The sequence below is a fragment of the Mixophyes fleayi genome, chromosome 9, assembly GCF_038048845.1.
Source record: "Mixophyes fleayi isolate aMixFle1 chromosome 9, aMixFle1.hap1, whole genome shotgun sequence".
Classification (NCBI taxonomy): Eukaryota; Metazoa; Chordata; class Amphibia; order Anura; family Limnodynastidae; genus Mixophyes; species Mixophyes fleayi.
The window spans coordinates 119,964,720-119,981,642 of NC_134410.1; the positions used below are offsets into that span (position 1 = coordinate 119,964,720).

General features: G+C 43.1%; 2 protein-coding genes across 5 annotated transcripts in view; one reads left to right on the forward strand and one right to left on the reverse strand.

Moving 5' to 3' along the window:
* RALGDS (ral guanine nucleotide dissociation stimulator) overlaps positions 1 to 16,923 on the reverse strand; it is a 165,299-nt gene that overhangs the window by 119,574 nt on the left and 28,802 nt on the right. The window lies entirely within an intron of this gene.
* Positions 531 to 14,662, forward strand: LOC142101127 (ficolin-2-like). 3 transcript variants are annotated; one of them, XM_075185343.1, is made up of 8 exons: positions 2,680 to 2,783; positions 4,539 to 4,745; positions 7,956 to 8,069; positions 9,386 to 9,424; positions 11,408 to 11,541; positions 12,306 to 12,435; positions 13,236 to 13,370; positions 14,088 to 14,662. In XM_075185343.1, the coding sequence occupies exons 2-8, from the start codon at positions 4,667 to 4,669 to the stop codon at positions 14,333 to 14,335; spliced, it is 879 nt and encodes a 292-aa protein (XP_075041444.1). In that variant the 5' UTR covers positions 2,680 to 2,783; positions 4,539 to 4,666; the 3' UTR covers positions 14,336 to 14,662. The 3 variants fall into 3 exon arrangements, with proteins under 3 accessions (XP_075041446.1, XP_075041444.1, XP_075041445.1); XM_075185345.1 differs by lacking the exons at positions 2,680 to 2,783; positions 4,539 to 4,745 and adding an exon at positions 531 to 626; XM_075185344.1 differs by lacking the exon at positions 2,680 to 2,783 and having other exon boundaries at positions 4,509 to 4,745.

Genomic DNA, 16,923 nt, shown 5'->3' on the forward strand with positions numbered 1-16,923 from the left:
AAAGGTAGGTGCAGAATGATTTCCGAGAACAGGGCTATGGACCAGGAGGTGGACGTCCACCTTGAAATACACACAGAAAGAAGCATTATGGGTTCTTAATATTTGCACTTTACGGATAACCCACACTATAGAAAAGTGTTCTTTTAGCCTGATTTATCATAAATTGTCTGAAAAATAACCTGATCTTCCATGAATGCATCACGCTGACTGCTGCGGGAGATGGGTGGAGAGGAGGGGGGATGGGTGGAGAGGAGCCCCCTTTTGATCCCCATATTTCTGCTCGCTGCACGTAAGTTTTTTTTAATCCATTCCTGTTCGGCTCCAATTTTTTTTTTCACTTGGAGAAGATAATAGATCATGGTGTAGGACATGGATATGGGTTGCGGTTAGCTGACCCTTTTGAAACACATCATTTTTCTGTTAGGCTTGGAGATAATGGGGGATGATGGAATGTTTCGGAAGATCAATTGTCCAAAATTCCTTATAAGCTGCGTCATCCTCCATAATAAACCACAAACGTCTCAGGAAACCGAAGGGACCAGACGTGATGACTGCAATGTGGACCTCAGCCCTCGCCGTAATCTGGATGGTGGCCACATTGGGTGATGCAGACGAAGTGTGCCCAGGTAAGACATTTAGGTAGATTTAGGGTAACTTTTAAAGCTTATATAAGACAAATAGATGGTAAGAATTGCATCTAATATGCAAAATATAGGAATGTTATTGTGAACAGTTGGCAACTATATCAATGTATCATATACAAGTAGCATGAATATATGTAAATGCTGGTGCACACTAAGCTCTAAGAGCATATTTACGACAGATATATGTTAAACTCTAAAAGTTATATTGTAGAGTTTATATTATTGCAGAGTTTAGCATATATCTGTCTTAAATTATGTATAAGTAGGGTCTAAGTGCTCAAACGGTGCCCCTGCATTGTGGATTGTATATATACATCCAGATGGAATATTTCTTTGTCTTTTAAGGCTGCATTCACTGTTTTTAGTGTCACTTCGTACTGCGCATGCCGTCCAAAAGCGCATAAGCTCCCGCAGTGCAGAACGGCTCTGGAGAAAGTCACGCACTCATGCTGACTTCCTCCACTTCAAGTTCATGCTTGCCTCTTACAGTTCGGCCCTATCGCTCTCTAAACAATCTTTCTTTAAAGCTCTCATTTCTTCCCAATCCTCCAACCCCCTTCGGCTTTCTGCCACCTTCAACTCCCTCCTCTCCCCTCCCCCTCTCCCCCTCACCCCCCTCCCCCCCAGCTCTCTGCTGTCGACTTTGCTACCCACTTCACCGCCAAGATTGAGACTATACGTCATGACATCTCCCAGCAGTCCCTTCTTACCCCACCCTCTCCCCCCTCCATGCCCATTCTGTCCCCCTTCTCACCCTCCTCTGCTGCTGCTATCTCCTTTCTCCCCTCCCCTCCTGCTAGCTCACCCTCCTTCTCTTCCTTCACTCCGGTATCTGCTGATGAAGTCCATACCCTTCTTTCTTCCTCTCTCCCCCTCCACTTGCACACAGGACCCAATCCCCTCCCATCTCCTCTGCTCCCTCTCTCTTGAAGCCTGCTCCCACCTTGCACACCTCCTCAACCTATCCCTCTCATCTGGAATCTTCCCCTCCTCATTTAAACATGCTCTTGTCTCCCCCATACTCAAGAACCGTCCCTTGATCCCGTCTCTCTCTCTAATCACCGCCCTATTTCACTTCTTCCTTTTGCCTCCAAACTCCTTGAATGGTTTGTCTACAAGCGTCTCACCTCCTTTCTCTCCTCTCACTCACTCCTTGACCTGCTCCAATCTAGTTTTCGCCCCCTCCACTCCACTGAAACCACCCTCACTAAGGTCACTAATGACCTTCTCCTCGCTAAATCCAATAGACACTACTCCCTTCTTATCCTTCTTGACCTCTCTGCTGCCTTCGATACCGTTGACCATGCACTCCTATTGCAAACTCTCAAATCTATAGGCCTATGTAACACTGTCCTCTCCTGGTTTTCCTTTTACCTCACCAATCGCTCCTTCTCAGTCTCTACTCATGATTCTACATCACCCCCTCTTCCCCTACCCGTTGGCGTTCATCAAGGCTCCGTTCTTGGATGTCCCAACGCTTCCTTAAACTAAATATATCCAAGACCGAGCTTATAGTCCTCCCCCCTTCCAGGACTAGCCCACCTCCCCCCTCTCTATTTCTGTTAATAATACTATCCTCGTTTCTGTCCCCCAAGTCCGATGCCTTGGGGTCATCCTTGATTCCTCCCTCTCATTCAAGCCTCACATTCTGTTCCTCTCAAAATGCTGTTACTTCCACCGTTGGAATATATCTAAGATATGTCCCTTTCTCACCACTGAAGCTACGAAAACCCTTGTTCACTTATTTGTTATCTTTCACCTTGACTACTGTAACCTCCTTCTCTCTGGCCTACCTGATTCTTGCATTGACCCTCTTAAGTCTATCCTCAATGCTGCTGCCCGCCTCAGTTTTCTCTCCTGCCACTCTGTCTCTACTGTCTCCCTCCAACAGTCACTACATTGGCTCCCCATACCCTACAGAATTAAATTTAAACTACTCATCCTCACCTTTAAAGCTCTTAGTCAATCTTCCCCTCCCTACATCTTCAATCTCATCTCTACCTACACTCCTACCCGCCTCCCCCGCTCTGCCTCTGACCGCCGCCTCACTACTTCACTGATCACCTCCTCTCACTCTCGTCTCCAGGAATTTGCCCGGGCTGCTCCCCTGCTGTGGAACAATCTTCCACGTTCCATCAGGTTAGCATCTACTCTCAAAGGCTAAACAACTCGGGATCATAAAGAGACAGTTAAGGTGAGTTCACTCCCTCCGAGTGAAGTGAGCTTGATAAGTTTGGATGTCAAAATCAAATATCTGCTGCTGGAAATAGTATATTCGTTATAATCCGCGGCTGATTACAGTGATAACTGTGCTAGAGTCTGCCAGGATCCTGTGCAAGACGATTATAAAACATTAGTTATGAAGACTGTAGCAGATGCCTCTTTTCATTTCTATCATTATATGCTCATAATTTCTGTAAAAGTTCAAGTGGATACTTATATGTGTATTGTATTGCTTTAATTGCATAATAATACTGTTTTTAATACATAAAGTTATGCGACATCACTCATTTTTGGGATGTTATTTTAATTGTTATAATCAATTTTTAGCGCAGTACTTTGCTAAGGCTCTATCATTATATTTAGAGGCTCAACAACCTCTTGGGATAGCTGCTTAAAGATTTTATACATCTTTAGTGCACAAGGAAGTATTTTTTGGATACACTTTGTGAGTTTAGGATTATTTTATCGTTGCCTGAAGTGTGTGTATAAATTCAATTTATCGTAACAGGGGAGGGAAGGGGTATGCAAGTGTAGTGAGAGTACGATAAAGGAGTGTTAATGTAAGTTCAATATAGTTGGAGGTGTATCGGATACTGGTGCTCTACCCCTGGAGCAAAGATCTGTGCTGATTGGCTACAAGTGGTTCTATCAGATCATCAGAATGGTCCCAGCAGCAGGAGATTATGGGAGACAGTGACCTGAGAGTTATATAGTGGTAGGAGCAGGGGTTGTGGGGTCGCCACTCATATCACCACAGAGCCAGTTGGGGCTATCCTTTGCTCACTATAGGGCCACTTTCCGAGGCTGGCCTCAGTGCTTACAGCTGTCTGGTAATGGGAGTGGGAGGGTGGGTGTTGTTCGTGTCCACTCTATCTGGGCAAAAGGGACTTACATAACCCCTTTGCTGAAGGTGAGCCCTTCTTCCACTTTACCAGATATGAGAAAGGGTATATCATCCTGTGTGGAGAATGGGGGACTACCAAGCTGGACTAATGCCTTACCAGGCAGGCAGATGGTGGAGAGCCACACTCTAACCATGGGTGCGTCACCCATCATACTTAGGTAACTGGCACAGCCTCCTCGTTGTGTGTTACTGAAGACCTGACTAGATGGGTATCGCAGGCTCCCCTCTTCCATAGTCCCTAACTTAGTCTGTCTGGGTAGGGTAAACCTTAGTAGCCACTAGAGGCACATCTGTCCAAAGAAAAGCTCTTCGTAGTAAGCCCTGGAAGTATCCTCAGAACCACAAAGGTAGGTGCAGATTGATTTTCCGTGAGAAGGTCTATGGACCAGGAGGTGGACGTTCACCTTGAAATACACACAGAAAGAAGCATTATGGGTTCTTAATATTTGCACTTTACAAATAACCCACACTATAGAAAAGTGTTCTTTTAGCCTGATTTATCATATATCGTCTGAAAAATAACCTAATCTTCCATGAATGCATTACGTTGACTGCTGCGGGAAATGGGTGGAGATGAGGGGGGGATGGGTGGAGAGGAGACCTCTTGTGATCCCCATATTTCTGCTCGCTGCACATAAGGTTTTTTTAATCCATTTCTGTTCGGCTCCAATTTTGCTTTCACTTGGAGAAGATAATAGATCATGTGTAGGACATGGATATGGGTTGGGGCTAACTGACCCTTTCAAAACACATCATTTTTCTCGTAGGAAGGGCTTGGAGATAATGGGGGATGATGGAATGTTTCGGAAGATCAATTGTCCAAAATTCCTTATAAGCTGCGTCATCCTCCATCATAAACCACAAACGTCTCAGGAAACCGAAGGGACCAGACGCGATGACTACGATGTGGACCTTAGTCCTCGCCGTAATCTGGATGGTGGCCACCCTGGGTGATGCTGACGAAGTGTGCCCAGGTAAGACATTTAGGTAGATTTAGGTTTAACTTTTAAAGCTTATATAAGACAAATAGATGGTAAGAATTGCATCTAATATGCAAAATATAGGAATGTTATTGGGTTGGCTATTATTGTAATACAGGGACATCTCCAGGCATGAAATTGTAATCTTTTGGACTCTCCTGATAAATTATGGACAGTTGGCAACTATATCAACGTATCATATACAAGTAGCATGAATATATGTAAATGCTGGTGCACACTAATCTCTAAGAGCATATTTATGAGATATATATTAAAATCTAGAAGTTATATTGCAGAGCTTATACTATTGCAGAGTTTAGCATATATCTGCATTAAATTATGTATTAGTATGGTCTAAGTGCTCAAACGGTGCCCCTGCGTTGTGGATTGTGTATGTACATCCAGATGGAATAATTATATGTCTTTTAGGGCCGCATTCACCGTATTTAGTGTCACTTCGTACTGCGCATGCCGTCCAAAAACGCACATGCGTGCATAACCAGTATGATTTATTATGCAATGATACCAATTAAACCAGCATCTGTCAGTAACCACAGGAACATTTTCAGAAAATCTGTGCATATTGATGATAAAAATTAGCCGTAAGGAAACTGAGTTAGATGGAAAATTTGTCAGCAGACAAAGTACAGGGTTAAATTAAACAACCCGGGATCATGAAGAGACAGTTAAGGTGAGTTCACTCCCTCCGAGTGAAGTGAGCTTGATAAGTTTGGATGTCAAAATCAAATATCTGCTGCAGGAAATAGTATATTCGTTATAATCCGCGGCTGATTACAGTGATAACTGTGCTAGAGTCTGCCAGGATCCTGTGCAAGACGATTATAAGACATTCGTTATGAAGACTGTAGCAGATGACTCTTTTCATTTCTATCATTATATGCTCATAATTTCTGAAAAAGTTCAAGTGGATACTTATGTGTTTATTTTATTGCTTTAATTGCATAATAATACTGTTTTTAATACATAAAGTTACGCGACACTCATTTTTGGGATGTTATTTTAATTGTTATACTTATAATCATTTTTTAGCGCAGTACTTTGCTAAGGCTGTATCATTATATTTAGAGGCTCCAGAACCTCTTGGGATAGCTGCTTAAAATTGATATTGTTTACATCTTTAGTGCACAAGGAAGTATTTTTTGGATACACTTTGTGGGTATAGGATTATTGGATCCTTGCCTGTAGTGTGTCTATAAATTCATTTTATCAGGGTAGGGAAGGGTTATGCAAGTGTAGTGAGAGTATGATAAAGGAGTGGGAATGTAAGTTCAATATAGTTAGAGGCGGATGCAGCCTCAGAGGCTATCTTATGCTTGTGCTCTACCCCTGGAGCAAATATCCGTGCTGATACAACCACTTGTAGCCAATCAAAGCATCAGAATGGTCCCAGCACCAGGAGATGTGTGCGGGATGTAGTGACCTGAGAGTTATATAGTGGAAGGAGCAGGGTCCTCCAGCAGCACAGAGTATATCAGGAGATGAGTGATGTGTTAGTGAGGACAGGGCTGCATGTGACAGGAGCAGTGACATGATGTGAGGAGGGGAATGGAGGGAAGCAGGAAGCCACAGACTGAGAGTTATATAGTGGAAGGAGCAGGGTCCTCCAGCAGCACAGAGTATATCAGGAGATGAGTGACGTGTTAGTTAGGACAGGGCTGCATGTGACAGGGGCAGTGACATGATGTGAGGAGGGGAATGGAGGGAAGCAGGAAGCCACAGACTGAGAGTTATATAGTGGAAGGAGCTGGGTCCCCCAGCAGCACAGAGTATATCAGGAGATGAGTGACGTGTTAGTTAGGACAGGGCTGCATGTGACAGGGGCAGTGACATGATGTGAGGAGGGGAATGGAGGGAAGCAGGAAGCCACAGACTGAGAGTTATATAGTGGAAGGAGCAGGGTCCCCCAGCAGCACAGAGTATATCAGGAGATGAGTGATGTGTTAGTGAGGACAGGGCTGCATGTGACAGGGGCAGTGACATGATGTGAGGAGGGGAATGGAGGGAAGCAGGAAGCCACAGACTGAGAGTTATATAGTGGAAGGAGCAGGGTCCTCCAGCAGCACAGAGTATATCAGGAGATGAGTGATGTGTTAGTGAGGACAGGGCTGCATGTGACAGGGGCAGTGACATGATGTGAGGAGGGGAATGGAGGCAGCAGGAAGTCACAGACTGAGAGTTATATAGTGGAAGGAGCAGGGTCCCCAGCAGCACAGAGTATATCAGGAGATAAGTGATGTGTTAGTGAGGACAGGGCTGCATGTGACAGGGGCAGGGACATGATGTGAGGAGGGGAATGGAGGCAGCAGGAAGCCACATACTGAGAGTTATATAGTGGAAGGAGCAGGGTCCCCCAGCAGCACAAAGTATATCAGGAGATGAGTGATGTGTAAGTGAGGACAGGGCTGCATGTGACAGGGGCAGTGACATGATGTGAGGAGGGGAATGGAGGCAGCAGGAAGCCACAGACTGAGAGTTATATAGTGGAAGGAGCAGGGTCCCCAGCAGCACAGAGTATATCAGGAGATGAGTGATGTGTTAGTGAGGACAGGGCTGCATGTGACAGGGGCAGGGACATGATGTGAGGAGGGGAATGGAGGCAGCAGGAAGCCACAGACTGAGAGTTATATAGTGGAAGGAGCAGGGTCCCCCAGCAGCACAGAGTATATCAGGAGATGAGTGATGTGTTAGTGAGGACAGGGCTGCATGTGACAGGGGAAGTGACATGACGTGAGGAGGGGAATGGAGGCAGCAGGAAGCCACACACAGAGTTATATAGTGGAAGGAGCAGGGTCCCCCAGCAGCACAGAGTATATCAGGAGATGAGTGATGTGTTAGTGAGGACAGGGCTGCATGTGACAGGGGCAGTGACATGATGTGAGGAGGGGAATGGAGGCAGCAGGACGCCACAGACTGAGAGTTATATAGCGGAAGGAGCAGGGTCCCCCAGCAGCACAGAGTATATCAGGAGATGAGTGATGTGTTAGTGAGGACAGGGCTGCATGTGACAGGGGCAGTGACATGATGTGAGGAGGGGAATGGAGGCAGCAGGAAGCCACAGACTGAGAGTTATATGGAACAAGTACCTACCTATATGAAACAAAGCTCATACATCTGACTTTTTTAAAACTTTTATTTAATTTACCAGCCAGTAAACATTTATGAGTGTTGTTAATTGTTTCACAGAGGTGAAGGTTGTGGGGGCTGAATGCTTAGAGAAGTTATCTGTCCTCAGAGGATGTCCAGGATCTGCAGGAGCCCTTGGACAGAAAGGAGAAGCTGGAATACGTGGGGAGAAAGGTGAGTCTGGGGGACACACATGAACCTCTATCCTGGTGCTGGACGCCTACCATTTATGATCAGACCTGGTAGTGCTGAAGCACAACAAGACTTTACACCAGGATCTCTCACATGTCTACTCCCAGGGGGCCCTCAGGCAGATCGGGGGGTGCAGCTTCTTGTTAAGTTTAATGGGCCAATAAACCTAAAATAGTTGTCTTATAGTTATAATAATAGTTATATAAAACTAGTACAGCTGTCGTCAACACTTATCCTTACTATTGCAAATCTCTATGTATCTAGCACAATGATAGTGTGAGGTTTAGTTGATATTTAAAGGATCCTCATTTTTGCAAGTCCTTATACTGACGTCTACGTTTCAAACTCGGTGCTGTTTGAGGTCCCTGACGTCATGCAATGGTGAAGTCTCCCTGGGTCCCGGGGAGGAGGTAAGGGGTGACATGGGAGCTGGCCCGCACGGAGGGAAAGGGGGGGCGAGGGGATGAATGGCTGGCCTCTTCCCCTTCCCAGGGGAGCGGGCAGCCACGAGGAGGAGCTGACCGGTTCTACTGGGAGTTTTGTTTTTTTTAAAAAGGAGTAGAAAGTACCATGTACTATCAGGATTCCCATATAGTGCTTCATAAATGGTCCTTACAGAATATAGAAAAGGGAAAGTGTAAGGAGAGGGAGAGGAGAGTAGTAGTACATGACCGTCAGAAACATAACATGGATATATCTGGACAACCCAAGAGATCATCATCTATTTATTTATATAGCGCCACTGATTCCACAGCGCTGTACAGAGAACTCATTCACATCAGTCCCTGCCCCATTGGAATTTACAGTCTAAATTCCCTAATATACACACACACACACAGACTGAGAGAGACTAAGGGCAATTTAATATCAGCCAATTAACCTACTAGTATGTTTTTGGAATGTGGGAGGAAACCGGAGCACCCGGAGGAAACCCACGCAAACATGGGGAGAATATACAAACTCCACACAGAGAAGGCCATGGTCGGGAATCGAACTCATGACCCCAGTGCTATGAGGCACTGATTTCAGAACATTTTTGGAAACTAGCCTCTAACAGCTGATCTTAAGGACGGGGTTATAGGTAACAAACTTTCGCATAGGAAGTTGAAGATTGTAAAGAAAATAAATACAACTGTTGCAATACAGATTGTAATAGACAGGAAAACTATTTGTCTGAGAGATGTGCAAACACTAATGAGTTGTAAACTATTTCCGAGTAAAGTGAATATACCTTACATTGTAAACCTTGTTGTTTGTTGTCACAAAACATTATTTGTTTTTTCTTTGGGTGATAATAGGAGAAAGAGGAGACATTGGAATGTCCGATTCATCTTATGGTGAGTGAATGCCCCACAACAGTTTACTGATTATAATCCCATTAATGTAAATTACAAATGATAAATAATGTTAATATTTGGTGTTACTTACATGCATATATGGATAAATATGTGTCAAGAGACAGAGCCAATACACTGCAACTACAAAACTCCATATACAAATTAAAAGTTAACAGATATTATTGTAGTGATACACATAACAATCATTGTAAAGAAATGGGGAATAATAAAATCAGGCAATCTTACCACAAAAGCACAAAAAAGAGATACATAATCATAATCGCCACGTAGGAGAATGCATTACCTGGTAGGAAAATGAATGTACTATGATGTATGATCAGGAAATGCAAAATCATAAATAATAAGGAACTGTAGAAAATGGGCTACTCCAACAAAAACAGTACTGTTGTAATATGAGCATAAATATAAATCATGATTATAGTAACCCAAAAAAAGTATTTCTGGCAAGACGTGGGAGATCCGGCAGTAACATTTGTTTGGCATACAATGGCTTTCGTCAGATTGTGAACAAGTCTTTCTGGTCAATCTAAAAAAGGCATCTTGTGATCGACGCAGTACCTTCTCATGCCCTCTAGGGGGCATATTTGGTATTTCGAGAGCTATCAGACAGCCAAAGCTTATTGTATAAATGTAAACATCCCCTGCTTATAAGATGGTTGTAGAAATGTATAATAAAATATTTGGGCCAGTGCTTGAAGTGAGGCGGTACGTGCAGGTATGATATATCGCCACTTCTACCCACTCCATTTAAAGCTGCTCACATGCTCCGCATGTGGTTTGCAGCGCTGTGCAGAGGGCAAACAAAACTGCACATGATATAACAGTACAATACACTAAACAACTAACGCTACAACTCTCAACACAGCCTGGATGGTTAATGGGGTGCAATGGGTATATTCAACGCAATACTTAAACCTGTGCTCATTAGCGATGGTGCACAGCACAGACAAGTATTTATCTGAATTCCCAGACTGATTCATCACTTGCACCATCAGAATTGTTTTTCCATTGTACTTGTAACAAGACCTTTGTTGTCCCTATTTGCCAGACCCAAGATAGATACATTTGCCCAGGTATGGGGGTGGCACATGGTTTAATGCACCAAGGCAATCATGGAGGGAGAGGAGCACATTTCAACTCTTTCCTCCATATTTGCTTCCGGACAGCGGCTGTCTGCCCACTGGGAGGGTGCCCCTAGGAGTATTTAGGGCGAAGCGGGGGTGTGCACCCATGATAATGAGATTGATCATGTTCTGAACAATCAAAGCCCAAAGAAATTAGACTTGATCACGGATATCTTAATGTCTGGTTGGCCACTGACACCTATGAGAGTGTGTGTGTGATGTAATTGGCTGACCTCTGACCTGGAAGTACCTTTGCAATGCAATCCATTCTTTAAGCGGAGACCCAAGTAATAGGTTTGGTACAAGCTGTTCTTGCATGTGTGGCCAAATTGCTCACAGATAATGGTGGGTGAGGACGCTCAAAAGACATTTATTAGAACCTGTATGAACGTTATAAAATGAACCCCCCCCCCCCCCCCCTGCACCATGCTCAACACTGTAGATGAAAGCTGCACTGAAAACATTAGAAAAAACAATTTATGATTGCCATTTATACAAGTGTCCACAACTCCACCCTTGTGAGTACCTGTCACAGTAAGCCCGGCCCCCATTGGGTGCTGTACATGACTTCGATGTGTATCCCTGTCTCTGATTGGCTGCTGAAAAGTTCAGGTGAGAAGTTTCCACCTATGTCCATGGCACACATAAACCTCCCAGCCCTGATCCACCCAAACCACACCCACTTCTCAAAAGGCCACGCCTCATCCCATATTTCCCACAACATAATTTATCACAAAGCTGTAGCAGCGTCACATTAATTAAGGGAGTTATTAGATTTTAGATACATTTTATGTATATTATCAGAGTTACAGGTTTGTTTTTTTTATTCTCTTTTCAGCTGGTTTCACACCTACCAAAAGCTGCAAAGAGCTCCTAGAGCAGGGGGCAGTTCTGAGCGGATGGTACATGATATACCCCGATGGCTACCTGAAAGTGCTGTGTGACATGCACACTGACGGAGGAGGATGGATAGTAAGTCGTCACTCATGTATAATACACAGCTGATGATAATATAGGACTAAACCCCTGCAAATAATATCTACATAAACTGAATTCCGATATCGTTGCTTATAATCGGTGCCGCCTCTAACATCAGGCGAGCCTAGGGAGCGCCTAAACCACTGAGTGACATCCTCTTTATAAAGCGCCAATCTTCCACTGTCACTCCATAACAGCTGGATCAGTGTTTAAAAAATAAATAAATATATATCTATTTATATTTGGGGTTGGAGATTCTCTTTAAGGTAATAATCTTCCCTGCATAGGCAAACTGAGGGGGGTTTCCTAGTGCCTGGAAACCCCCCTCCAAGCCTGGGGCACTGTATAATTGAGGTGGCTGGACCCTGCCTCCGCTTCACACGGCTCTGCTTGAAAAGGGAGAGCTGCGTGCACCTAACAGTAGTGCACGCAGCATTGCCCATGTATATTATGGTGATAGGAAGAGTTGGAGAGCAGCCAAGCACTGTCTAAAATTATAGCCACGCCCCCATGCTTGCTGGTCACGCCCACGGTTGGCGTGGTGTGGAAACCCCCCTCTACAAATCCTGCGTTTGCCTTTGCCCTGTGCAGCTCTATACTGAGTCGTAATCTCAGAAGTCATAGTCACTAATATTCTGTCCTACTGGAGGCTGCATTATGTGGTGTCTTCAGGTTATATATATAGTCTGTGGTACCATAGTCGGTGACTAGACCTACCTTAGCAGTGAGCATTATAATCAGGTCGTTCCCTCTTCTAGGTGTTCCAGAGGCGTTGGGATGGATCGGTGGATTTCAACCGGAACTGGGATTCCTACAAGAAAGGGTTTGGCAGCCAATTGAATGAGTTTTGGCTGGGGAACGATAACCTCCATAAAATAACCTCATCAGGTACATAGAGATAGTTATTTAGTGGTGCCTTAAAATAATTTAGAATCTGATCTTGTTACTGTAACTGTTTAAAGACCTTTACCGAAAAGGAGAAAAAATTAGGTTAGGGCTGAATTCAATAATTTAAAATAAAAATGATAATAAAACTCAATGATACTTCTCTTGTAAGCATCATTTGCCAGATGCACCGGGGTTCCTGATCCCTGTAACCCCCCCATGCCCCCCTCCTCTCACCACTGGTGTTTCCCATTCATGTGGATGGGAAGATCAGAGTAGAGAGATGGCGGTCACATGACCGTTGTAGGCATCGATCTCGTAGTGGATCTGAGCAAGAGGAGCGTGTAAGGTTGTTTGCTTTCTTATTTTAGCCAATTGAACTCCAACCAAAACTAAATTGTAATATTTAGTTAGAAAGGTGATCGAGTATTTAATTTAGTCTGAAATCATCTCTTCATTGTATGTCACTGTGTATTTGGAGTGTAAAATGTTGATATTTCCAGCATAGGGCTATGGGTAATTTTTTTGCTTTCAAATGCAATCACTGATTGGGGACATCCAGGTAGGGAGGTTAGAACCTGGTCTCTGTCCCTACAATTCTGCTATCTGGTGAGGTTCTGTCATACTGGGAATAGCACTCTTTATAGTGTGTAATAGAATTATATCATGAGCATGCCCAGTGGTCAGGATATCTTAGGTTGGTGTGGTGTCTTAAATCAGCCATAAACATCTGCCTATCATCTGCATAACTACACCAACACAAGTGACACTGGAAATTGTATTCACATATCCTTTCCTTGCAGGGACATGGGAACTGCGCATCGATTTTAAAGATTTCGAGAACAATAATTATTTTGCCAAATACAAATCATTCAAAGTTATGGGAGAGTCTGAAAACTACATGTTGGTTCTTGGAGAATTCTTGGAGGGTGATGCAGGTAAGAGTCCGGAGAACATGCCAGGTGTAAAGTGAGGAAAATAAGATCCTCTTGGCCGAACTCGGATGAAGGGAGATTGAGACCAGATAAACTAGTGATCTTGTTAAAATAAGAAAGGACTTGGGAATGGGATAAATTAGGACTAGAACCAATAGAAGCAAAGAGTGTGAAGTTTATAAAAGTAAAGTAAAACCTAGTTGCTCCCAGGGCAAATATCACATTAGTGGTCCATCTTGCCAAGCCTTGGGGTTAAACTTAAGATAACATCAGGGGGTGAATGTATCAAGCTGAGTTTTCTGGTGGGTTTGAAAAGTGGAGATGTTGCCTATAGCAACCAATCAGATTCCAGCTGTCATTTTGTAGAATGTACTAAATAAATGATAGCTAGAATCTGATTGTTTTTTTTAAACCCGCTGGAAAACTCTCAGCTTGATACATTTACCCCCCAGAGGTCCAAGATAGATATATTTTCATGGTTTCTCTTGTTTAGTCTTCATTTTCAGGAGATCTAATCGCTGGCACCCTGCCCTAATGTGCTCAGGTCTCTTTTATTAAAGTAACCCCACAATTTAGTGGTGGCCAAAGTATCTTATGATCTTTCATGTGTTTTGTTGTTTTTATGGGTGGTAATTCTGTGCCAGAGACGCACAGGATATTTTAGATTTACCATTGCTGGTATCACCACTTCTAACCTGTATTCATTATTTTGTTTCTCAGGGGACTCCATGACTTATCATAATAACATGAAGTTCACCACCAAGGACAAGGACAATGACCTCAATGCAGATAGCTGTACTGGTTACTATAAGGGAGGCTGGTGGTACAACTCCTGTCATTATGCAAACCCGAATGGACTGTATCTGTTAGGGCAGCATGACACCTATGGGATCGGTATTAACTGGAGAACCGGCAAGGGCTATCACTACTCCTACAAACATTTAGAGATGAAAATTAGGCCCGTGTGAAAAGAGAAGAAAACACGGGAAAACAAGAGTGTATCCTGAAAATAAACATACACATATATTGATATCCACACGTTACTGGTTGTGAACAGACAGCAGGCATATGCCTGGGGCGGCAATATCTCATACATTTTGGTTTCCAGCTCTGGACACACATTACTTTTACATCTACATATATATTTCATTTTTCACACGTTGCATTAGCTTAAGGAGGTAGGGCCTGGTTTATTATATATTATATATCTGTTCTGCACTTGCTCAGGCATTCATTTCTTTATATAACCATTCCGTCACTTACTCTAAAATAAAATAAAGTGATATTTTACAGAACTCCGTCTGAGTCGTGTGAACTAATTCTTTGTGTGGCACAGACACATTAAAGATAAATGCAATAATAGAAACCTCCCCTCCGCGTCACTGTGGACCCCACATTTATGGCTATGATGCCACAAATCACGTCATCAAGCCCCGCCTCTTCACACTGTAATAGCAAAGTGGGTGGGGTCCGGGTGGGAGGCTCTGCAGGGTACAACCTGAAACATGACATATTCCTGCATAATTTAATGCACACAGACGGCCGAGACCACTTTTGCAGTTTCCGCAAACAAACACAAAAAATAATTTCCAGTTTCTGGTGACCTCAAATCAGTTACCGAACTAGACACCGGCAAATGGATCAGCATCGGTCTCCTCACCCACAACACAGAACCACCTATCTATACTTCCTCCCCAGCACTAATTAAGTAATTATCTAATAAACAAGGATTTAATTACACCCATGTCTTCCACCTGTGTACCTGTGTGCAGACGAGTGCCAGGAATTAACTCTCTGAGCATTAATTATATGGAGAAAATCAATTAACTAATGTGGGACGGTAGGATGCAGGATAAGAAATGACAACTGTGTCTTTATATACAGTACAACCAAGGTATGCAGTGGTATGTCCGAGTCTGCCACAAAAACACTCATGCACAAAGTATATATTTATAAAATGTTTATTCTAACATATAAAAAACCATAATAGGTACAACCAATGAGGACTATAATCTGTGCCAAAACAATTGGTTGCGAGGTAGGTGCACCTACACGTTTAACCAGATATTATATGTACCAGTCCAGCAACTGTATAAAAACCGTTCCACTCTAATATTATAGAGATTGCGATATATTTTTCACGGAATTTCCAAACCCTGTCAGGGAATTTAAATGGAGAATAAAGTGATGTATTTGGGAGGTCCAACTCCGGAATAACTGATGAAATCCAATACGAAATGTCAAAAGGTAACAAAGGTCTCTTACCAATTCTGGCGATGTATTATAGGACCAGTACCTTATTCTGTACTATGTACTGTGTAACCGACATGGATCCTCCTCCTCTAGATGCAGAAAATATACGGAGCTCTATGGATAGCTCTTGTTCTCACCACATGAACTCCAAACACTAGCGCGTGGTCTCGCTAGTGACCGACGTCATAGAAGTGCGTCCCCGTCTCCTCCGGGACTCCTCGGGACTCTTCAAAAGTATAAAGTTGAACGGTGATAGAAAGATGCACTGGTATAGGCACTAGACTGTAGTCCACAAGAATGGTTAAAATAATTGCTGTTCATCTGACGCGTTTCATCCCCATATAGGCGATTTCCTCAGAGATAGTTTCCACACTGACTTCAGTCGTCTTTTAAGACCACAGCAAATTACAAACAATTAACACCTGGTAAAAAATTAACCCTTTGTGAATCATGCATGAGTGTTTCGTCCCTATACTTGTAGAGGGTATTATATCCATTAGAAAAAGCATATATATATATATAAAAAAGCAAACCAAACAAAATTCTACACATATTTCCAAGTGGACATTTTTCATATGTAGTGATGTTCTCTTGTTGTTTTAACATTTCTTCTTAAAAACATACAAGTATCCATGTGCTTAGTTGTTCCTCCACATATATACATGCATATAATTATACATATATATACATATATGTGTATGTATATGTATATATACCAGTTCAATACCAGTGCCTATACCAGTGCATCTTTCTATCACCGTTCAACTTTATACTTTTGAAGAGTCCCGAGGAGTCCCGGAGGAGACGGGGACGCACTTCTATGACGTCGGTCACTAGCGAGACCACGCGCTAGTGTTTGGAGTTCATGTGGTGAGAACAAGAGCTATCCATAGAGCTCCGTATATTTTCTGCATCTAGAGGAGGAGGATCCATGTCGGTTACACAGTACATAGTACAGAATAAGGTACTGGTCCTATAATACATCGCCAGAATTGGTAAGAGACCTTTGTTACCTTTTGACATTTCGTATTGGATTTCATCAGTTATTCCGGAGTTGGACCTCCCAAATACATCACTTTATTCTCCATTTAAATTCCCTGACAGGGTTTGGAAATTCCGTGAAAAATATATCGCAATCTCTATAATATTAGAGTGGAACGGTTTTTATACAGTTGCTGGACTGGTACATATAATATCTGGTTAAACGTGTAGGTGCACCTACCTCGCAACCAATTGTTTTGGCACAGATTATAGTCCTCATTGGTTGTACCTATTATGGTTTTTTATATGTTAGAATAAACAT